The sequence below is a fragment of the Lates calcarifer genome, linkage group LG5 (assembly GCF_001640805.2).
Source record: "Lates calcarifer isolate ASB-BC8 linkage group LG5, TLL_Latcal_v3, whole genome shotgun sequence".
NCBI lineage: Eukaryota > Metazoa > Chordata > Actinopteri > Centropomidae > Lates > Lates calcarifer.
Genome location: NC_066837.1, coordinates 11,295,863 through 11,319,628, shown reverse-complemented (window position 1 = coordinate 11,319,628; position 23,766 = coordinate 11,295,863). Strand labels below are relative to the sequence as shown.

The following is a 23,766-nucleotide window of genomic DNA, read 5'->3' as shown; positions in this document are numbered from 1 at the left end:
GAATCTTATTGATGTGTCTGAGGGAAATCAGATTACTTCTGATATCAAATGTCCATGCTAAACAGTGAACTTTTCAGATTGATCAAAAATCAACAGATTGGTGACAATTAAAGGAAAAAACAGCATTAAGTGTTTTTGTAAGGTGTTTATCCTCTATTAGCCTTTAGATCAACTTCATTCTTTGATTTTATAAAGACTCTACAGGTCTCTACTGAAATACATAGACTCCAGGTTTCTGATGCTGGCAGAGAACACTGTTTAACACAATAAAATCTCCCACAGGTGTTTAACTGATCTGAGATCTGGTGACTATGACAAAGACTATGATTCATATCATTTTCATCATTAAACCCATTCAGTTAATTCACACATGACCTCAGGTTTTTCCTTTAATTTGTCTCCTCTCTGTGTGTGTAGATGCAATAGTAGAAGCAGTCAAGCTCTAGTATTTGTTCTACATATAGCTGGTTTATTGTTCATCAGTTATTCAGTAACTTTGGGTTAAATGACAGACCTCTAACCAAAAGTGCTCGGGTCATGTCAGTGGGGAAATCCGAGGCTTCAAAGCCTAAGTAGAATAAGTTAAGTTAGGTTTTGAAGAGAAAATAAAACAACATGTCATCACATAAATATACAGGTGTGTATATACAGTTTATATACACAGAATGGTAACTGTACATGTAACATGAAAGAACCTACCATTTGGAGAGAAGTGCAAGTGCTTTGCAAGAGCTTTGTCTACTTCAAGGAAGGCCTTCGTTAAAACTAATTCCAGATTGGACTCTTCTGCCACGAGGTCTCTGAAACAACAAACAAACACTGATCAGAATATCAGCTCCAAAGATAAGACTGTTTTAAACTGTAATTTCATCTGATGATGACAAGTATAGATATGTGTTATTAGCATATTTAATGATTCTCTTACTTGATGAATTTCTCCATGTATTTCTCACAGAAGTCGGCTGCCTCTGGTCCACCATGTCCGTCAAACACTGCAAAGTACAGGATGTTGTCTGTCATCTGGGAGACCTGGAAGCGGTCTTCATTCTCCTTGCGTTGACCAATGAGCGAGGCACAGCCCACCTTCGACAGGCTGACTTTGGGAATGGGTTTTCCGTAGCGAATGCTGGGCGGCAGCAGGATGGGTTCATCGATACGATTGTCCCAGATGCCGAATGAATCCCAGGTGGTGGGGCGGCCGCTGCTGTCTGGATCAAACCGTGTGTTGCTGTGTCTCTGCTCTGAGGGACTGTAAAGCTGTCTCTTAAAGACCGTGAACTGGAGGTGGCTGTCCTGCTGCAATGGGACTGGGACTAGAGCCGTCTGTAAGAGACCACTGCGACCCACATAAGGACCACTGCACCTGGCCAGGCGCACGAGACAGGCTGCTGACATCACCCTGACAGCACGAACACTGAAGACTGGAGGCAGAGAGAGAGGGAGGTCCAAAAAACTTTAGTTAAGTTTTAATGAGCTTAACAATAGTCCTTTAGTCTGATTCAAGAGAGAGCAGCAGTTCTATAATGTCTAAAAATGATGCACCTGCTGCCTCCAACACAGTGCTGTTAACATGAAGTGTTTTGTATTACTCCTATCTCACAACAGTTAAGATGATGCAATCCCTGTAGTTTTCACCTCATGAAAAGTTTGGAGTGGAGCTGAGACTGTAATTGTTTTGCTAGTCGATTAAAATTTCCAGTACTTTAAAAATAAACAATACCAGTAAGAAAAGCCAGTTATTCATGTAACCAAGCCTAAGTAATGTTGAGATTAAATGATTATTATTGTCATGTATAATGACAACATTATTATTTTTAGGTTTTAGACGAAAAACGAATACATCTCCACTGAGACTGACAACACTTAACAAAAAAATTTCCTGACAAACTAATCAGCAGATTAAACAAAAAAGAAAGTAATAAATAGTTGCAGAGGGTCATGAGTTCACATATTTCAAAGTCTAACCCAAATACCTATGTCTTCGTCAATATTTTGAGGTAAAACACGCGACAAGGCTTACGCCATTCCATGGAAGCTTATAACAATTACATTACAAAACAGTTTGTCTTGATAAGGGAAAATAAGCATTTCATCTGTCAGCTACCGAGTTTAGTCCTGTTTTCCTCCTGTGTTTACAATCACACTGCTGATGAAAACATCATGACATTTTGAAAGCATCGGTAAATATAAATTCCACACCTACATTTAATAAATATATCATCATCTTCTATCCAACAATATTCACAACATGCAGCAGCAGCGTTACATCGCAGACACATTTTTACTGAACAACGTCAGTTAACGTTACACGAATGATGCAACTCTCCACAGTCACAGAGCTAGCTGTGCGCGCTAACCTCCCACCTCAGTATCTCGAAAATATGCACATGGGGCGTGTCCGCGTTTCAGCAAGAATACGTCTACTAAACATAACATTTAGTGTTGCAGTTATGTAATAAGAAAAACCGGGTAGACGAAAATATTAGCAGCAGCTGGTTTCAGCAGCGTTAGCATTAACTAGCTAACTGCGTAACGACAGCTATCTTTAGCTGACTCGCGAGCTAGGTGGCTAGCATTAGCTAGAAGTTCACGGTTTCTCCAACATTACTGGGATGGTCACCTTGACCTTATATTGATGTGTTAACTAAAAACCATACCTTGGATCTTTTAGGTGTATTAGTATGCTTTAATCCTCTGGTGGTTTCTTGAGAATAACGCGTTAATAACTGAATGAAAACCCCCACCTCCGTCTCGTCTCGCTGTGTTGAATCTTCAATGTTATCAAACAAGGCCTGTGAAGTGACCGCGCCAATCAGCGTACTAGAAACGTATACGCCTCTTCTAACGCCCCACGTACCGTGCAGATGATTGGTCGAAGAAAGAATTAATGACAGCTGATTGCACCAATCGTTAATCGGGAATGTTGGCACTGCAGCCAATCAGAAGCATTTGTTGTTAACGTAGTCCATTGGCGGTGGCAGAAGTACTCAATTTTTACTTGATACCACAGAGTATAATTACTCGGTTACAGGGGCCCCACGTTAATTATTCAATGTAACCAGCAGTCAACCCAGAGACGATGAGTTTATTATCAGAAAACTGGGTAAATGTTTACTTGAGAAGCTGGTGCCAGTGAATCTTTTTAAAGCATTTTTCATCATTAAAGAAATGTCAGTTGTCATTGTCATTAATCTGTCCACAGTCAGACATATTGATAAAGAAAATAATCACTGGCCTGGGAGAGTATTCCTGGTGGTGGGTCATACCTTGGATGTAAACCTGGTGGATTTTGTTGTCCCTGAGGGTCCGGGGTCCCTCCTGTGTATTGAACCAGGACCTGTCATCACGACAGAAACGGACCAATTACACGCGCCTCCTGCCTGCGACGCTCAGTGACGTTGGCAGCGTTGGCACTTCCGCGTTTGTATTCTGAGCTGAACCGAAACCAGACGCCCAATTTCAGGATGCATCTGTCCAGGTAATCACCCCTCTGCTTATGTGTATTTGTTTTAATTTTTAACAAACATATTTATTACAGCACCGCTGTATTTACAGTGTAGATGTCGGTTAGGAAGCGGATTCCTATGTTTATTCCTATGACAGTTAGCGCTGCTTTAGCTGCTAATCTTAGTTAGCTAACTGTGAACTGTTCAGGCTGTGAGGGTCGACCAGCCCCCTGCTGTGGTTCTGTGTCTGTTATTAGCTGATAGATAATGTCGGATGAGATGTTTAGTCTGTACTGTGCTAATGTTGTCCAAGCACACGACGCAGACCCAGGCCACTCCTCCACCTCCACCTCCTCCTCCTCCCACTGTGTCCCAGCACCAAGCTAACATTGAATACACCCCGTTAACAAGACGATAACACAGGACAGTTTACATATTTACACATTAACTCAGCTCTGATTCTGTAATGTTCCTGCCACCTTCTGATAAGGCAATGTTTAACTGTTATTAATCGCTTTAATAAATCATTTACTAATGCTTTATCGATCAGACTCTAGCCATTAATTATAAAAAACTTTATGGTTGCGAGGTTGTGGAAAAGCCTCCTGTAGCCTGACACTTTGTTTATCTGTCAAAGTAGCTCTTTAATCCATGAGGGAGACCCCTCCCAAAGCTGGATTACCAGCCAAAGAGCGCAACTGTCTAGGGCCCCCCCAAAAACCAACAAGTCTATTCCTCATCATGCAGGTATACATAACTGCATTAATCACAAGTTTCTTATAAATTTGCACCACTTGAAGTACAATACCAGTCCCCCTTCATGTGGTACTGGTTGTGTAGAGGGACTCTTTTTCAGAATCTAGTTTTAAGACCTTCCTCGTGTGTTTTAATGAACACACACAGACATAAACAGGATCAAACGAGGGTCAGATGTCTGAAGTTTAGCAGTGGTTCTCCTCACTACGAATTGATTCTCTAATCCTGGTCCTGGTCCATGCTGTCTCCAGATTTACGTCATGTTTTGAGTTTCATTCAGTGAAGTCTCTCTGTGTTCATTACCCTCTGCTTACTCAGTAACATGCATGTGTTGGAGGTGGACTGACATGAGAGCGTGACTGTCGGAGCTGCTTAATCTGGGATTACACTGACAGGGTTTATTTAAACACACTGTCTGTTCTTCTGTGACAGCACAGCTACACCCACCTGTAAATCCACCCTCACTTCATTCTTAAAAACACCAGCAGGGTTCATACATGGAGCTCAGTGATCAGCTCGTGTTCCTCATGAAGAGAAACGACATATTCACCCTGTTTCTTCTTATTTCCAGAGTTGGAATTTACATGAAGAGGAGAAAGCGAGGTCAGGCCTGAACATTACTGTCTTCCTCCTCCTGGCCGTCCCTCTGTCTGACTCCTCAGATCGGTGCTCACCCCCACCACCATCATGCTGTGCTGGGGGAATGCAAAGGACGGACAGCTGGGTGTTGGTGTGGAGAGGAACCCGGTGTTTGAGCCGAGGAACTGTCACGTGTTCAGTGGTAGAGGTCTGAAAGAGATCGCCTGTGGAGGCCAACACTCTCTCTTCCTGCTGCATGATGGCAGTGTGTACACCTGTGGCTCTAACAGCTGTGGACAGCTGGGCCACGACAAACCAGGGACTTCCCCAGGTAAGAGTTCGGTGTGAAGTCTGGATTAACTGACTCCTGGTTAATCATTACAGACTGTAAACTGCTCCACCCCGAGGCGCTGCTGTCAATAGGAGTGTGTGGAAAGTTACCAAACACACACATGAACGTGGGATGATTTGTTTTTAAAGGCTGTTTGTCTGAGATAAAGATTACTAGATTACCATCTTTGTGTAAAACTGAAGAAGCTCTCTAAACACGCAGTGAAGTGTCCTCTGCACATCTAGGCAAGTCCAGTGTCTGTTACAGCCACTAGATATCACATAACCTGGATTAACATCTACAGTGTGCAGACAAAGATACTGAAAAAAATGTGGCAATAATCAAGTTTTAAAACACAACATATGTGTTTTATTTAGCTGTATTATAAGAAACATGAAATGACTTGGACAGAAACTGTTAAATTTAAACTAGAGGAAGTTGTCTGTGTATTTTAACACACACAGATTTCTGCCCGAGGTTTGTTTCTGTTGAAGCATCAGATTGTGTGACTAACCATAAGACCATGTGGAGGAGATGTGAAATGCTCTCATAGCTCGTGAAGTGACTGCAGACAGTGGTGGGTCTGTGTTGGTGTCATGTGGGTGGAGGTTTGTGTCGTGTGTTACTGTGTATAGGCATGTGGGTGAAGCTGTAACAACAATAAATGTAAGAATCACTGAACAAATAAATACCATAAAAACCTTGGTTAGAGGTGTAAAGGAGAGAAACTACTTCTGATGTTTTTTCACACTGAATCATACCTCGATCTTTTCTTTCCCCAAATTCCCTCCGCTAAAGTCCTGACGGCATCTCCCTCCTCTCCTCAGAACTAGTTGGAGCTCTGGACACTCAGAAGATAACGATGGTGTCAAGTGGTCGGGCCCATTCAATGGCAGTAAATGAGCAGGGTCAGGTCTTCGCCTGGGGAGCTGGTGAAGGGGGTCAGCTCGGCCTGGGGACCGCAGAGGTGGCTGTTCGAATCCCAAGGTGACTGCTTCAGCTTCCTGGTATCTTACACTGTAATGATTTACTGGGACATTTAAATAGAACAGATTCATTGTTAATGTTTTAAGTAGCACCTGTCTACACCTGTCTGTACTGAGTTTTCTCTGTCAGTCTAATATAAGTTCAACAGCTGCACAAACATAATGACCGACCAGTGTTAAGTTTTCGCTGAGGCAATCAGCTCACCCACAATGCTTTGAATCTGAGCTTTGTTTCCATGGAAACATCTGATGACAGAAAACAGAAACAGGTTTTACTTTAATTTGAGAAAGCCCAGTCAACCATGTTTTCCAGTTTTAATATAGTCTGAAGTGTAATTTTACTGAATCGTGTTGTTATAAGCTTAAATGAAAAAATCTTTCTAATGTTAATTTTTGGCTTCATCGATCTGTTTCTTGTTTCACCAGGTTGGTCAAAAGACTGTGTGACCATCGCATCTCCCAAGTAATGTGTGGCAATCAGCACTGCATCGCACTTTCCAGAGGTGTGAACAACACGTCTCTTCATAACACACAACGCTGCTCACATCTAAGATCATGTATCTGATATTTAACTGAATCCACATCCAGATGAAATTACACTGACACCTGGCGTCAGAAAACTGCTCAGATTTATCTCATGATAATTTAAATTGTCAATACATGTTTGATTTTTAGTTTTTCTGTGAAATGCTGAGAATTTTTCAGAATTAAACTATTTTTTAAATCACTTCAAAGAAGAAATAATAACAGCCTTTGAGAGCAAATCTCTCTCTCTTTTTAAAAAAAAAAGTATTTTGTTAATGTGAGAATAAAAATACTGAGATAAAACAGCAGAAAGTAAATATGAAGGATGGAAACAAAGCCATCATCTTTGTGCTTTGAGAAAGAAGTTACCAAACACATGTTGTACAGTGTACTAACCTATTAGTCGGTGGTGTATGGATGTGTAGTTAATGTGTCGTTTCGCTCTCAGACGGTCAGCTGTTCACCTGGGGTCAGAACACCAGCGGTCAGCTTGGTCTGGGGAAAGGAGAGCCCAGCAAACTGTTCCCTCATCCCCTCAAGTCTCTGGCAGGAATCCCTCTGGCTCAGATCACGGCCGGGGGAGACCACAGCTTCGCCCTCTCCCTGTCTGGAGCTGTGTTTGGCTGGGGAAAAAACAGAGCAGGACAACTGGGTCTCAACGATAAACAAGGTAATGATCAGCTAGACAGAAAGAAGCTGGATGAGTTCACTTGAAGATGAGTTTCTAAATGAAAGAATTTAATAATAAACTGGTGTCAGATCACCTGAAATCAGAACCGAGTCTCTGTGGAACAGTGCACACATGTTCAGTGTTAACACAAAACAGGAAGTAGGTTTTTAATTTTGATTGTGGTTACAAATGGTCGTACGCTGACCATTCTTGAGGAGGGAATAGTAGAGAAACACTTCATGCAAACTCTCTCTCTGGTTTTCTGTTTTATTGTCTAACTCTGCATCATTTGAAAAGTAAATTTACTGTGTGGTTTTCACTGTGATGCTAAAGTCTGTTCGCCTGATCTGAGTAAATACACACAGCAGTAGAAACGTAGTGTGACCTTGTCTGATTGTTGATGTCCTTATCCTCAGATCGTGCTGTTCCCTGCCACATCAAGTTTTTGAGATCACAGAAAGTTGTTTACATCAGCTGTGGAGATGAACATACAGCAGCACTCACTAAGGTACGACTGCCGATAAAACCTTTACCAGAGCTCCACACATTCTAAGCATAGTTGTATGTATGTAAATACATCAACAAAGATGACCTTCATCACACAGATAAAACACCACAACACCGTGCTCCTGGAGAAAATAAAACAGAGTAATAGTTTTACTGCAGATCTATGTGAAGGCTTTCTGTCTGAGTCAGCAGCTCAGAGATGAACACTGTCGTGTCTGTGACAGGATGGAGGTCTGTTTACGTTCGGAGACGGCTCGTGGGGTCAGCTGGGTCACGGCTCCACCAATAATGAACTTTTACCCAGACGAGTGCTGGAGCTGATGGGTACTGAGGTGTCCCAGATCACCTGCGGCAGGTACTGTCTCAGTAACGTTCGGCTAGTCTTTTTTTTAACCTCTGTTGTGTCTCTGTTTAGCTCATTAACTGGTAACTCTCAGCTTTACAGAGGCTGGTTCTGTCTCCTGTCCCATCTGAAATCTTGTTCCTTCTATCAGACACCACACGCTGGCGTTCGTGCCGTCCTCTGGTCTGGTGTACGCCTTTGGTTGTAACAGTCATGGTCAGCTCGGCACGGGTATACTCGGCGACGCTAGAAGCCCATTTCCTGTAAAGACCAGTTTACTGACTGGACATTTCCATAGAACAGGTGAGCAGGAGTCCTGCTGCTTACTCTGTAGATGGTCCATCCATCCATCCATTATCTGTGCTGGTTATCCTAAAGAGTCCAAGCTGATATTTTGTCCATTTGCTTAGATATGTTTCCTGTTTTTTTTATTCTTTATAAGATGAAAAGAGTGACTTTCTGACAGAGCCACTGTTCAGAAACCTGTAAATTACAGACTAATAACAGAATGAGCTGGTTTCTCTGAGGTTCAGTCAGACAGTAGTGGACTGTGCTGTTCGAGCCACAGTGACAGTAAAACCCAGCTGGACGCTGTCAGCTCTGATGTGGGTGGTTTATAAATAAGGATTCACAGACTGTTGGTAAAATAACCTGAGAGAGAAGCCAGGAGGAGCCTCCACACAAACCACACAGTCTTTATAACCACAGCACTTTGTTGTAGTGGAATAATTCGGCTTGTGATGTTAAAGTGTTTGATGATAAAAATGATCTGTGGGTCACAGGAAACTTTTCTTTAGGCCGGAAGACGACCATAAAAATACTTCTATAATGTTTATCATAATATAAGCAGGATTTTAATTTATCATTGGTTTAATGAGTCTACAGTTTATTAACAGTTTGATCATGTATCAACAGTTTATTCAAGTTAAGGATTTACTTGTGTAAAATAGTTTATGCTTAAAGTGAATTACAGTAAAATAAACTGTTGGTGGTCAGTTAACATGTTCCCTATGTTTCTCTTCTTCATCAGAATCAAAACAATATATTGTGACCAAAATCATCTGTGGAGGAGACCACAGTTTCTTATTGTATTCTAATGAACAGGTGAGTCATTTCACAGTTTCTTCCTTAATTCACATGCTATATTTCCAGTGTTTTATTGTCTGTCTCCTTTTAGTCCTGCTGATTCCTCCCTTCAGTCTGTATAGTTCCTCAGTCACTGAACTGAAAATGACACATTCTCTGCATTCATGTTATTTTACTGCATACACACTAAATTTATTATCTAAACTTCTAAACACAAAGAAATGTGTCATGCAGAGTCTGAATATGTAAAATAATCTACTGTTGAGACATGTGTACACAAACAAACATCCATTATATTTCTGTTGTTAAGATTGTGAGGATAGTCCCTCAAATCTGTTTGTGTTTCACCACAGGGTGGTGCTCATGTCAAAACTTTTATCAGTTCTTGTTCAGGAATTGTTCTGTTTATGGTGCCAAATGTCCCCTTCAAAGACCCAGGAAATTACTTGGAATCTGCTCACATACAGACATACATACAACACTCGGCCTCTGCTGTGAAATATTTAGACCTCAGGCTGATTTATTTTATCTTCATGGAGGAAACAGACTCAGACTGTCTCTGAACTGTGCCACGCACAGCGGATGTACCACTGCAAACAATCTTTAATGTTGTTATGTTGTCATGTTGTGTGTGTTTATGTTGTCTGTGCAGAGCTCAGTCCCTCCAGAGGACTTCAGAGTGATTAACATCAGTAAAAGTCTCTCCCCAATCAATTATGAAAGGTTAAATTCATGGAGATTAAAGCTGATGTACAGCACAGACTCTACTGTCACAAAGTAAGTTGGACATGTTTTTTATTGTTCTGTCTTTTATGTTTTTATGCAGCTGTAGAGGTTTAGTGTTTCTATATCTTGACTTGTAAAATTTAAATCTGTTGTTGTTGATCAGTTCTCTGTCTTTTCTCTCAGTGACATTATTGTTCAGCTCTCCTCCACGGCTTGTTGGAACGCCAGCTTCTTGGACCAAAGGTAAAGGAAGTTACACAAGAACTGTTTCCTCACAGCAGCAGGTCAAAATGTTTAGAATGAGAACAGTCAAAAGATAAAAAGCAGGAACTGAACAAATGACGACATCATGTCTAACAGCCCTGTGGTGATTATCTAAGATTTAACCACATAATAATAATAATTACAGTGAATCTGAGTTCTGACAGTGAATGGCTCCTCAGTTCAGGACTGTAGTTTGGATATGGGAGGAATCCCTGACTGACACAGTTAGTATGAGTAGTTTCACTGTGTTTACTGGTTACAGAATGTATTAGCAAACTGAAAGAGACAGTTCTATGGGATACATAAAATATTAACATAACTTTGTAGATGTTGATGTGTTACCTGGTCTGTTCCTCCTCCTGTGCGTTCTGCCAAAACCAGCTCAGCACATCCAGGATGTTTGGACCTGGTCCAGGCAGGAGACAGATCAAACTGAAGTCATGCTTGGTATCAGAATGACAGTGCTGTCAGCAAACTACAAGTCACTACAGTATCAAACAGGAAATCTCTCACTGCACTTAAGGATAAAAAATCTGGACTAAGTCGATTCTTTTAGGAATTGAATAAGTGCCACTCACAGTGCAGTTTCATCTCACAGTGACTGGTTTGTGTTTCAGTGATGCACACTCACTGTAAAATAGAAAATAAATACTGTTTAACTTTTAAAAAAAAATCACATGGCTGAATGCAGTTATGTGTGAGGAAGACTCTGATCCACACAGGGTCCACTCATCTTATCCATCAACACTTCCTGATTCTCAGGGCTGGGAACGTTGCTCTCTGATTGGTCACTGAGACCTGTGAGGTTCCTCAGACCGTCAGTCTGAGAGTAGGTGTGATGGTTTCACAGATGTGCAGATATTTATCATGTCCTGAGAATAAACTGAGGAGAAAACTACTCACAGTCTAGTCCAGTAATGAAAACCACATCTACATTTGTTGAGGTCTAATAAAGGAAACCAGATCAGTGTTGAAAGAGGGAGTTGTATCCACCTCATCAGTCCTTTACTTTGGATCCAGAACCATGAGTCTGAGATTAACTTGAACTCTGGATTTGTCCCTGAGGAACAGCTTTGTGCTGCAGCTGTTTACAGCTGACTGACGAGTTTCTGTTATGATTCTTTAAGCTCACAGATTTCTGTGAATGTAGAGGGTCATTGCTCAGTCTGTGATCCTCATCAGAGCTCTCTTTGTTTGGCAAACAGTCTCCTCAGAATCAGATCTCATGTGTTTTCGTTATGACTAAATAAAACCTGAGCTGTGACACCGTGAAGGCTGATGCGGTAAATAGCTGCTGTCCTTGGTCTAGTGGAGGTGATTCTGTGTTTTTATCAGTCAGTTGTCACCAGGCTGAGGAGCAGATCTTTTTAGGGACTGACTTTAACACCTTCAGGCTGAACACTGAACCACCGCTCATGTTGAGAATGAGTCTATCACTGTGACCACTGTCAGAATAGACCGGTGTTTAATCCAAACCAACATGGAGGCTTCACCACAAAGTCTCTGAATCTGAGCTCTGACCTATTTCTGTCCTGTAGCTGATCTCTGAGATCTCGAGTTGGTCCCGATAATCGTGTGTTTGTTTGGCTTCTCAGTGATGATACACACTTCAAAACCAACCCAAAGATCCCAGGCATCGATCTCAACTCTGTCAGACTGCTGTTTGAGACGCTCAGTAAACCGGCCTTCTCTGGACTCCTGGAGCAGGTATTGCTTATAAACCATGTGCAGAGTTAACAACAGTTTTATTTTCTCCTTTATCTTCCAAACCCAGTTTCCTGTTCTGAGGTCATCCACATGCAGGAAAGAAAGATAAAAGTTTTGAATCCTTTGTGTAGTTTTAATGTGGACTACATTTAATGTTAAAAATAATTAATACCTCAATCAGGTCACCTGATTATGATGTCTTTGAATCTTATAAATAGTTTTATATGAACAGTGGGTCAAACAGATGTGTGTTAAGCTAAAATTTTCCTAGTGAAACAGCTCTGATTATTTTGCCGCATGGTTGTCAGCATCAACAGCAATGGACAAAGTTAAAGTTATGTGAATATATAGCATTTAACAGCTAAAGAGTTTCTCAGATTGATAAAACAAAAACAAAAAAAGAGTGAATATTCATCAAGTGCTGAACATGACTCAAGATGAAAGCTAACGTGGCTAACTCTCTGCAGGATGCGATGTAAATATATAAATTTGTTTGCCGTAGCTTTATAAGGTGATGATATGTACAACAGTTTTACAGCTTGTTCTACTGCCCCCAGGTGGCCAGAATCAGTTAATGCAGGTTTAAAGTAACTGAGTCTAAAGAGTCTTTGGAGCTGTCCTGTACTTTCCAAGTTTGGCTAAAATGACAAACTCTTGTTTTAAGGAATAGTGGATTAGATGTTACCATGAAGAAATGTACCACATACCTCAGTTCAAAACCACCAACTCCAAGTTCACAGTCATTCTGGGAGCTGTTTGTGACCATGACTGTCTTAGAAAGTGGTTTTTGGTCTGATCCTCTGAACCAGAATGTCCAGATACCAGAAAACAAACAGCTTGACATTACTCAGATCTGATGCTGAGAGAAAGACTGAAATTATCTCTTTGGGTTTTAGTCGCCTGAATGAAGCAGTTAAGGGAGGAACATCGGGATGTTACACACTGGATATCTAACTCATGGTTTAAGGAGAATCATCCATCTCATATATGAACAATGTGCTTTTTGTTGAAAGTACATCAAGTTCTGCCACAGATCCATGGCACTAAACACTGAGTCATAACCTCTAACATTAGCTCAGTAATGTTAGGTTAGGGATTCGTGTATCTCAGGCCAACATGAATTATAATCTGTTTGTAGACCGAGGCCACAGTCCAAACCACTGAAAACCTCTCCCTGATATTTTACTCCTGCTGCCTCGAGGATCCAAGTTGCTTTGGATTTGGAAAATTTCCCATAAATTTCTCCAGTTTTCTTTCAAACTCATCACGTCTAATACTTTTCTCTGTACAACAGCAGATATTGTTCCTTGATGTAACATTAGAAGAATAAATACTCTCTCTGTCCAACCCTGTCTTTAGGCCACAAAGAGTTTTGAGAGCCTGTTGATCCCTCAGCTGCCGCACTCTCCTCCTGACGTCGAGGCCATGAGGATCTACCTCATCCTGTCCGAGTACCCGGCCCTGCAGGACTCCAAGAACTACATCCGCCTCACCATCCCCCTGGCCATGGCCATCCTCCGACTAGACGCCAACCCCAGCAAAGTATTGGGTATCATATGTGCATGCACACACTAGAAGTGTTTTCACTCCTGTCAAGCCACTTGAAATCTCCTCTGGTAGCTGATAACACTGAACATCATATCATGTGACACCAACGCTGCATCATGTGACCACAACACATCACTCTGAAGATGACAAATATAATACATCCTCATCCATGTCCGTGTTACCTGTGTTCAGCTCCCAAAGAATTAAAAACATCATCAGCATCAGACAAGAGAAAATTACAGCATGTAACGTCATCAAACAGCAGCGTGTGGTTCATACTGCCATTATTGATGAATCAGGAGTCAATCAGAAGTTAAAAAAAAGGAAGGGTTTGCCACACACCAAGAAACTCTGCTCTGGATCACGGTCTAAAAAGATGGTGCCCTGAACACCACTAGGCCTTTGGATCAGAGCCGAACCCTAACCCTGTCAGCAGCTGCTTGATTTGTGATCTGGAACCAGGACCACGTTTTTGAAACAGGAGGAGAGACACGACTGGACCACAAACCACGTCCGTGATGGTTTTTATTCAGTAAAAGAAAATGATGATGTCCTCTACATGAAAACATTTGTTTTTCAATACAAAACATTTCTCTGTGCAGTGTCACTTTACTGTAAAGCCACTGGTATTAGAGCACAAGAGCCTGAACATCATGCTCAGTATTTTCTGAGCCAGTGTTCAACGCTAGATCTATTTAATTTCTGATAGAATTTTCTGATTTCCCATGCCGATCACCGTCTCTCCTCTCCTGATCAATCGCTATTCGGAGCATTTAATATCACTGACAGATGACTGAAGAAAATAACCCAGCTACAGTTTAACTGTGTGGTTATATAAATAAAATATGATCCTGTGTTTTTGGCTGATTTATCTGCTCAGTAATTAAATTAAACCTTCCTCTCTGACCTGCAGATAACTGGTGGTGTTTTGTGGATGGCGGTGTGTTCACCAGGATGGTCGACATGTACAAGAGCATCGTCGTCTTTATGCTAACGGGAGGAAAGACGCTGCTCGTGCCAGTTTTCTACGAGAACTATTTTCTCGCCACGCTGCGGCTGCTGGAGAAACTCCACAAGGTAAAGGTCAAATACTGCTGCTGTAAACAAGTCAGCTCTGCGTCGTTCCTCAGTCTGAAGAGGAAACACGTCTGAGCAGCTGCTGAGGTATATTCTGTCGTCTGCTGTGTTCACTGAGGCAGGTGTTTGTTTCTCCTGCTCCCAGGTAAATTTAAAGGCCCACCACGTGGAGTACAACCGCTTCTATATCCCTGACATCACCAGCCTGGTGGACATCCAGGAAGACTACCTCAAATGGTTTCTGAGTAAAGCTGAGATTGTGAGTATGTTACACTTCCCTGTTACTTCACACACACTCGCTGCGCCTCATGATGGAAACAGCTGAGCTGCTGTTAAGTTTCAGTGTCTGCAGAGACAGAGAGGAATGTTTTTCTGCCTCTGGGTGTGTCTCTGTCAGTTCCTGCTATCCAATCAGTGTCCATGTTCACAGACAGACCTCTGTAACCCCTCAGACATTAAACAGAGCTGCTCTGACATTATTACTCTCTCTCTTTGTTTTGTAGAAAATGGGATCATCTCCTTCACAGGTACTGGAGTTTAAGACCATGAATATCCAAATGAAATATTAGATTGATCTGTTCCAGTTTTAATTACTGGTGTAATAATAAATGTTTTCTTCTCATTCTCCCTGCAGAGTGACTTTCCCTCAGTGAACCTATGTGCCTACCCGTTCATCCTGAACGCCCAAGCCAAGACAACCATGCTGCAAACAGATGCTGAGCTGCAGATGCAGGTAACTGCTGCTGATATGAAGTAGTGCAGTAGTAATGATCTGGGTTTAATGAAACAGATCTGGATTAAGTCATATGAAGCAGAGAGATGGTTTTATGTGTATTTTATATTGTATTTGTTTCTGTCCACTTTGTAACTAAGATGGCAGTGAGCGGTGCAAACCTCCACAACGTCTTCATGCTGCTCACTCTGGAACCTCACCTGGCCAGGAACCCTTACCTGGTGCTCCACGTGCGCAGGGACCATTTAGTGAGCGACACTCTGCGTGAGCTGACCATGTACTCTGACGTGGACCTGAAGAAACCTCTGAAGGTGAGCTGATCGCTGCTGCTCTCCCTCTTTTCTCCTCAAACCTCTGGACCAGCTGAAGCCTCCTCTTCCTCCCTGCAGGTGATCTTTGATGGAGAAGAAGCCGTGGACGCAGGTGGAGTAACTAAAGAGTTCTTCCTGCTGCTGTTAAAGGAGCTGATGGATCCTGTTTATGGGATGTTCACTCATTACAAAGAGTCCAACCTGCTCTGGTTCTCTGACAAAGTAAGTTACTATTAATAAGTAAAAAAAATATTCAGAATATTTTAAAACTCACCTCCTGAACAAAGTACATGTACTCAACATTTGTACTTAAATACAGTTAGAGGTACTTATACTTTATACGGTGCATCCATACCTGTATCAGAGATGAAACTCTAACAGCTCTAATCTGCACACTGAATTGATGACTCTTTACAGCTTCATATAAAGGAACAAGCTCACCACAGGTTCTGGGCCTGATTCACTGTTTGATTGAAATGTTTCAGCTCCAGTTAAAAACAGCAGAGTGAATTTATCTGGCTGTTACATCCTCATCTCTGATGTTGTGTTTAAGCTTGTGGGATGTGAGAAGTTGTTGTTTAAGTTGCTATGTTAGACGTTAGATGTGTGCAGCTGCACCTGTGCAGGTAAGTCAGTAGGTCTGATGCTGATTCTCTCTCTGTGCCTGCAGTGTTTTGTGGAGCAGAACTGGTTTCACCTGATCGGGATCATCTGTGGTCTGGCCATCTATAACTCCACAGTGGTGGACCTTCACTTCCCTCTGGCTCTCTACAAGAAGCTGCTGGATGTGTCACCGATGCTGGAGGACTTCAAAGAGCTCTCCCCCACCGAGGCCAGGTCACTGAGTATTTTTTTTTTACACCTGCAAACAGTTTATTATTCTAATGTACACATGTTGATTCATGTTGACACATGTTCATTTTGTTCATTATAAAGTCCTCTGACTCCTGTTGGTCCTTAATCCTCTCAAACATATAAAACACATCAGGGTGCCACAGTGTGTCGCTCACTTTCTTATATAACCAGTGCTTTTTTAAGTAGCAGTGAATTTTCCTGCCACTGAGAAATGTCTCTATTGAATTAGCAGCAGGAAGGGTCAGTGTTCCTCAGTGCTTCCTCAGTTTCTTAGTTTTTCCAGTTCACTATTGACTTTCAGATCAGTCCTCTGAAAGCTGTAGGTGTTGTACTGCTATTAGAAACAACACAACCTCAGAGGACATCATCTATAAAAACACTGTCACACTGTTAATTTGACTGTTTCTTAAAGTGTGAGCTGTTAAAGGTCGACAGACAACAGTCGGCACTCTGTCCACGTCACGCTGACAACACGTTGTTTAAACGAGATCAAGATTTATTTCTTTTGTATTTTCTCTTTTCAAATCCTGTAAAATGACCTCAGCCCAGTCTTTGGTTCAGTTGTGAGACAATAATATTCCATCATCTTTGACTAATTAGCATTTCCTCTGCCAGCCCACTGGTCCTGTTTCCATGTTTCCTGTGTTTGGGTGGTAAATATCCAGCATGTTCTCTGCAGGAAAACTAACACAACACTCCCTCTGACTCATTTCCTATTATTAGCTCATGTGTTACCACTAAACCTCTGATATAACCTCTAATCTAATCTCCATGGTTTTCATTTTTAAAGTCAGGGGCAGATTTTAACCTGGGGAGGCAGGTCAATACAATGAAATGTGTAGAAGAAACAGCGTCATATAGTTCCCAACAAATCTCTCAGCTCTGCATGTGTTAGCAATGAGGAGTTATGTCTCTGGCCTTCACCTTTGTTTTTTCCTGACAAACAGAAGATGAACTGTTTGTATTTTTCCCACATGTGTTAATTCTTAGTGTTGGTTCTTTCTCAACATTAAATCCTCTCATTGATTTGTCTGCAGGAGTTTACAGCAGCTTCTGGACTATGAAGGAGCAGACGTGGAGGAGACTTTTCTTCTCAACTTTGCAGTGAGCACAACTGATTTATTCCACCTTAAAGGATAAAGCTGCTGTTGTTCTGTATTTTTGTCAACAAATCCCATGAAAAGGCCAAAACCAACACTGTGTAAGGTTTTAATATTTCCTGTCTTCCCTGTCTGTGACTCTCAGCCTCAAACCCACAGCGCATGGTGTCATTAAAAAAAAGAAAAGGTAAATAATTTCCTGAAACAGCCTGGCACACAGGAGTAAACAGTCTGATTTGTTGAGGACTATTTTCAGCTGTGGATTAATACACATGTGGTTTACCTGGGAGTGTTTACAGCAGCAGGACGATATGTGTGTGTGTCGGGGGTCACACCATGGAGTCTGGTTCTGATCTGGAAACAAGAAACAAAGAATCAGAAAAAAACCTGTTAGAATTAGTTTAATTCTGTTTTTCATGGGATTTGTTTTCGTCCGTTCTGTACGTTACAGCTTCTCCTGTAAACCTGTAAAACTTTACGTCCTGTGTTCAAATGTCAGATCACCAGGGAGAACTACGGGATGACAGAGGTGAAGGAGCTGATTCCTGGAGGAGAGAGCATCAGCGTGGATAAAAACAACAGGTGAAGCAGCTCCACAGATCAGACGCACACAGCTGTGATTTAATCTGACAGATTGGATTTTTATAAGAATAAATTCATCACCTCTTCTTTCACACCATGTCCCATTTAAAATGATGTTTTAGGAATATTTCTAATGTTCTCTCTGAAAGATAAATGGATGATGTTTAATACTGGAGAACCAGCAGCTGTAAGAGCGGAAATAAAAACTGAATGAAAATGAAAAGGATTGACGGAGGCACCGGAGTAAAGGTCAAGTGGTCACCAAATCAACAGGTTTCCTCCTCTCTGGGTTTTGATTGTGCGCAACAACAGATCTAACAAGCTCTTCCTCTGATCCTCAGTAATTTACAGATGAGTGGTTGTTGAGACAATCTAAATCCAGACAGACTGACTGATATTTCTTTATTTATAGCTCTATATTTTTTTCCACACTGAGATTAATGTGCCTGTACATCTGGCAGCCTGTGTCCCAGCTGAAGGTCTGTTTTGTGTTTGGTGTTAAAAAGATTTTGTGTATTTGAAGCGTCGCTCTGTGTTTTATTCCCCGCCCTGCTCCTAAAGCTCGTCCTTGTGCCGGTGGCATTGATTACAGTGTGGAGGAGCAGTGGGGCGGTGGTGTCGACATGTCTGGCTGCTGGTGCTGAACAGATGGTGAGAGCTGCAGAGACACAAGTTGTTCCTGCAAAATCCTCTCTGCTATAAAACTGTAACAACAGAAATAATAGAGAAATCTCTGTTAATGTGTGGAAACATGGAGAGATGTTGATTCAGACTGATGGCCTGTGTTTGCAGGGCTGTGTACAGTCACAGTGTCATTTCAGATGATGTAGTTTGTGTATTTTATTTGTTTGTTTAATGGGCAGCTCTTGTCTTTTTGCTGAGCTGGTATCAAAGGCTGAAGAGCAGGTTTTCTGTTTCAGGTCAGTGTTTGCAGTGATGGACTCACAGGTGGATCGAGCAGAGCTGAAGAGATTATCGATTTAATTTAATCCAACTGAGGAAGTTTGCAGCAGCGAGACAAAAACAGATCAGGCTGAATAACGAGGAGGTTCATCATCAGTCTGAGCCCGAAAAATAAAACATTTAATGGCTTTCAATCACAACTGAAATCAAGATAGCCACAACACACACACACAATGATGGAGGAAGCTGGTGTTTACAGTCACACTTTGAAGTCTGAATAAATTCATTCTTTATGAGCTGATTTTCAGGAAACAGCTGCAGCACAGAGGTAATTAATGATCTGAGTTTGTGTGTGTTTGTGTGTGTTTCAGGAAGGAGTTTGTGGAGGCTTACCTGCGTTACGTGTTCTCAGACTCGGTGAGTGAACAGTACTCGGCCTTCTCCTCTGGTTTCCTGAAGGTGTGCGGGGGGGAGATCCTGTCTCTGTTCCAGCCCTCGGAGCTCATGGCCATGGTGGTCGGCAACAACAACTACAACTGGGAGGAGATGGAGAAGGTAGGAGGTTTAAAAACAGCTGCTGCTGCACAGTTTGTGTTTCTGATGTGTTTCTGTCAGTAGAAATCCTTAGTGAGGTGAGTGTGAGCAGAACTGAGAAATATGACTTTTACTTGATCAGCATCTGGACAGTTTGTTGCAGTGCTACAGATAAGATACTGTTTATGAGGCTGATATTGGACAAACTTTAGCTATCAGATTAAAAGTTTTTACAGATAATCCTCTGAAGACCATGACTGAACCAAATGTCACAGAAAAACATTGAAAAACTGTCCAGATATTTCAATGAAAACCAAAAAATGAAAAAATATTTACATGAAAACGTGCTGACCTCATGGTGGTGCCAGAGGAAACGTCTGATTATGACCAAAGTAAACAGAATACATGGCTGGGTTGATGTTGAGATATTTAACTGAGTAAGTGAAATCTATGACCTGTTGGTGGCACTAGAAGTAAACTCCAGGATCACAGAAGTTGGTAAGATTCATCATCTGGGGATCATGAATGTCTGTACAGAACTTCCAGTGCTGGTTTTGTAGCCTGGGATCTGAGCAGAGCTGGGATTTATTTTCACATATTTTACTGGTGATATTAGCTCTGGTATCCAGAGTTCTCTGTCGCAACATCAGTGTGAAAACCAGACGTGGATGGTTATGTAACATCACAGAAATCAGGACAGACGTGAGAAATTTATCAGATTGTTTTGATGCAGTGAGAGGAGAAAACACACAGCTGTGTTCACATCTTTGAGGAGTTTGTTTCACAGATTGATGATGTGTAAAACGTTGGTGCCAGATTAGCGATGGTTTACTGGTCATAAAACAGGAAAAAGCTTTTAATCACTTCATCTCTTTCTTTTTGTTTATGCAGAATGCCGTTTACAAAGGGGAATACACAGCCACTCATCCAACAGTCAGACTGTTCTGGGAGGTTTTCCATGAGTTCCCTCTGGAAAAGAAGAAGCAGTTCTTATGTAAGTGTTGAACAGCCCTGCTGCTCCATCTGCTTGACACTTTAATTTACTCTCAGCCTCAGACGTTTCATAAATACTGTAACAACACTCAGGTCGAACAGTCCTACACACCACTCCTTCAAGGTTTTACCACCATAATTTATGATGTTAATGTTGATCAGATCTCATGTTCAGGTCGAATCTACGGTTTCTGGACAGAAAATAACTTCACAGCTGCAGACATTTGTCTTTTTGATCTACAAAACCTGATAACAGACGTAGCTGAGGGTGATTCAGACGTGTGGACAAATGCAGCATTTACTCCTGTTTGGCTGAGGTTTTATCTGTTTATTTATTTATTTACCAGGACAGTGCACATTGATCACATTGCAGTTTACACAGAGTTAACCAAGAAGCTTATTTTCTTGTCTTACTTCAGCCAGTCATACAATATATTGAAATACAATACAGAACAATACAAAACACTGCATTAATATGTCACAGAGTAGAGATAAAAACAACAAAAGTGTAGGCAGCACCAAGGATGAGGTGATATTACTCATGATTGCATGTTTGGTTCGCTTTAAGCCGTGTTTTATGTGTAAAGATTAAATAGTGCACTCTCTTAACTCAGTAGAGAGACTGTTTCCTGAGTCTGAGGCTGAGTGTTAGTGTTTACAGCCTCCTGACAGAATAAGAAACACAGGCTCAGGTGGAGACTGCAGCATGTGAGGAAAGAAAAGTCTAATGATTAAACTCCTGAAACTGTTTTTACCAAAGTTTAACCAGAATGAGATAAAGCAGCTGGAGATCCTGACCAAAACAAACAGAAGTTGGGAAGAAGCTGGGCCGTTGCTCCCAGTGTCTCTTCACTTATCTATTGACAGGGAAGAGAGACTAACCTCAGTCAAACAAAAAGACGAATAGCTGAACTACCAGAGGTCTGCCGCCCAAACTACAACAACAAAACCCAGAAACATAACATATACTGTGACGGAAAAACAAGAGAAGGATGAGGAGGGAGTATCCTGTACCTGTCCTGAGAGTAGAAACATTCCCTGTTCTTCAGGAGCTGATTTTAACTGTGTCCTCTGCTGTCATCAGTGTTCCTGACTGGCAGTGACCGAATCCCCATCCACGGCATGGAGAGTCTGAGGATCATCATCCAGTCCACCACGGCTGAGGAGCACTATCTGCCTGTGGCCCACACCTGCTACAACCTGTTGGACATGCCCCGATACCAGACCAAAGAGATCCTGCGCCGCCGCCTCACCCAGGCTGTTGAGCAGTACGAGGGCTTCAGCCTGGTCTGAGGAGGGAGGAGGGGGGTCTGAGGAGAAGGGGGTGTCTGAGGAGGTCTGAACGCACTTTAGCAGCAATACACACACGTTGGTGTCGGAGGAGGGGGGTCACTCTCTTTCTACGAGCTTACTTGATTGTTAAGCATCTTGAATCTGAAGGTCTATCTCTGTACATGCAAAGTATTACTGTATTATTGCTTTGGACAAAGTTTCTCAGCCTTTTTGTTTGTTTAAAATAAATCACAGTCTGAAAACAGAAAACTGATGGACTCTGTGTTGAATTCATATGACGACTGATCATTACAACTTTAGGACCTAAAAATCAAAGACCAGAGGAGGCTGAGAAACTTTGAGTAGTTTCAGTTTGTCTTTTTGTTTTGCAGAGCTGTGTATTTTATATTCAACTCATTAAATTCTATTTTTCACCTTTTAAGAATTATGTTACTTTGAGACAATACAGTCTATCTGCTTTTTGTTACTTTAATTTATTAAATAGAGTGGTTATTTTTGACAAAATGTGTATACATGTGTGTAAATAGCTCTTTGAATATAATATTATACCCACATTTTAGTGCTCAATAAGCTGATCCTTTTAACTCTGGACACCAGCATGTCCTCGCTGCCTGGTCTAAACTGAAGAGAGAGGCAGACAGAGGCTGCAAGAGGAAACATGGTGAAGATTATTTACAATCCTCTGTTTTTGCTGTGGATCACAGAGCAGCTGACTTTGTCCTGAACCTGCATTCAACAGTGTTGCCTTCTACAGCAAAACCTACGACATGGACATGAGAAACTTTTATTTTCAGTGGATGTTGTCTGTGTGCATGTTGTTGAGTGAAAGCTAAAACCTGACTGTCAATGAAAAATTCTACATTTTGGGAAATGTTCCTCAAATCAGCCTCATGGTGGAGAGTCCCAACGCCGCGTTCAGGCTCCATAGGACTCCAGAGTATTCATGTGGCGCACTAGATCAGTAGCCAAGATTGCGTCCAGTACATTTTCCTGATTATACTTAAGTTACATTTTCAGTGCAGGATTCTTGCTGGAGAAGTAGAAAATTATCGTTTCCTACACTTTGTTTTTTGTTGCTATGTAACATATGTGCTGGCAGGCGGATGTTGTTGTGTTTGGACGGAGCCATGCTACCGTTTCCAGTCTTTCTGCTGCTAAGCTAACTCTCCACCACAAAGCAAATGTGTTCATTTCCCTAAATGTCCTTTAAAACTATTTAATATAAACATTAAAATGAATAGTTGTAATTAGCTGTTTCCAAGTTTCAGATAATTAAATTGTGACATTTGTGGCAGGACGACACAATAAGTTCATAGTTACCAGTGTGGGCAGATTAAATATATTAGATATACATCAGCTAAAAAAAAAAAAACTGTATCTGTCATATCAGTTGTTCTGAAACTTCTCCTGATTCTGTATTTATCCCACAAACCTCTTTAATCCAGAACAATGTTTAATTAGGTTGTGGACGTGTGTGAAATGGTCTGCATCTATATTTTTTATATATTTCATAACATGATGGTGTCAGAGACAGAGAATGACCTGATGTGTCCTGACAGCTCCCACGGACACATCATTGAGCAATAACAACCTGAACAGCCGAGTAATGTAGTTCTAACTCTGGCTCTTTCCTCTGAAGGTCTGAAACACTGAACTGAGACGTTTCTCAGAACAGTTCATCTTATTGCTTCGCTCTTCACTGCATGTACACACTCCTCCTACATCAGTATCTGATTAAAGCTCAGTTCTGCTGCAGATTTTAATCCTATGCAACTGTTTGTGCAGCCCTCGACTTTTTTGCACCTTTTAATGTGCTACAGAAAAATGTCATTTTTGCATATTTGTCTGAAATCTACACAAAGCTCTGTGTTACAGCCAACTTTTTAAATAAAACTATACAGTGTAAAAACA

The 23,766-nt window shown here is 41.5% G+C and overlaps 2 protein-coding genes and 1 long non-coding RNA gene across 8 annotated transcripts in view; 1 reads left to right on the top strand and 2 right to left on the bottom strand.

The window, feature by feature from the left end:
• The window catches only part of ppm1kb (protein phosphatase, Mg2+/Mn2+ dependent 1Kb), a 10,523-nt gene extending 4,631 nt beyond the window's left edge, over nucleotides 1-5,892 (bottom strand). The window contains exons 1-4 of one of the 4 annotated variants that reach the window (XM_051070573.1): nucleotides 5,874-5,892; nucleotides 926-1,421; nucleotides 700-800; nucleotides 515-568 (exon numbers count right to left, since the gene is read on the bottom strand). In XM_051070573.1, the coding sequence (XP_050926530.1) occupies nucleotides 515-568; nucleotides 700-800; nucleotides 926-1,395 (625 nt within the window). In that variant the 5' untranslated portion in view covers nucleotides 1,396-1,421; nucleotides 5,874-5,892. Of the gene's footprint in view, nucleotides 1-514; nucleotides 569-699; nucleotides 801-925; nucleotides 1,422-2,657; nucleotides 2,820-3,266; nucleotides 3,394-5,873 lie in introns of those variants that run through there. The other 3 variants (XM_018661575.2, XM_018661574.2, XM_051070574.1) reach the window with 3 other exon arrangements.
• herc3 (HECT and RLD domain containing E3 ubiquitin protein ligase 3) lies at nucleotides 3,349-23,766 on the top strand. Of its 3 annotated transcripts, XM_018661571.2 has the most exons (25): nucleotides 3,349-3,478; nucleotides 4,774-5,112; nucleotides 5,940-6,099; nucleotides 6,525-6,601; nucleotides 7,072-7,293; nucleotides 7,710-7,801; nucleotides 8,025-8,155; nucleotides 8,295-8,446; nucleotides 9,174-9,247; nucleotides 9,882-10,006; nucleotides 10,139-10,198; nucleotides 11,815-11,926; nucleotides 13,286-13,475; nucleotides 14,388-14,551; nucleotides 14,697-14,810; nucleotides 15,055-15,078; nucleotides 15,186-15,284; nucleotides 15,425-15,595; nucleotides 15,674-15,817; nucleotides 16,266-16,432; nucleotides 17,488-17,554; nucleotides 18,050-18,132; nucleotides 19,407-19,590; nucleotides 20,461-20,563; nucleotides 21,647-23,766. In XM_018661571.2, the coding sequence occupies exons 2-25, from the start codon at nucleotides 4,890-4,892 to the stop codon at nucleotides 21,853-21,855; spliced, it is 3,147 nt and encodes a 1,048-aa protein (XP_018517087.1). In that variant the 5' UTR covers nucleotides 3,349-3,478; nucleotides 4,774-4,889; the 3' UTR covers nucleotides 21,856-23,766. The 3 variants fall into 3 exon arrangements, 1 of the variants encoding a protein (XP_018517087.1); XR_001959467.2 differs by lacking the exons at nucleotides 20,461-20,563; nucleotides 21,647-23,766 and adding an exon at nucleotides 18,694-18,783 and having other exon boundaries at nucleotides 19,407-19,541; XR_001959466.2 differs by lacking the exons at nucleotides 19,407-19,590; nucleotides 20,461-20,563; nucleotides 21,647-23,766 and adding exons at nucleotides 18,694-18,783; nucleotides 19,053-19,392.
• On the bottom strand, nucleotides 16,323-19,546 carry LOC108873402 (uncharacterized). Its single transcript, XR_001959468.2, has 3 exons — nucleotides 19,429-19,546; nucleotides 17,834-17,904; nucleotides 16,323-16,457 (listed from the first exon to the last, which is right to left on the bottom strand). It is a non-coding gene; the product is annotated as an uncharacterized LOC108873402 (long non-coding RNA).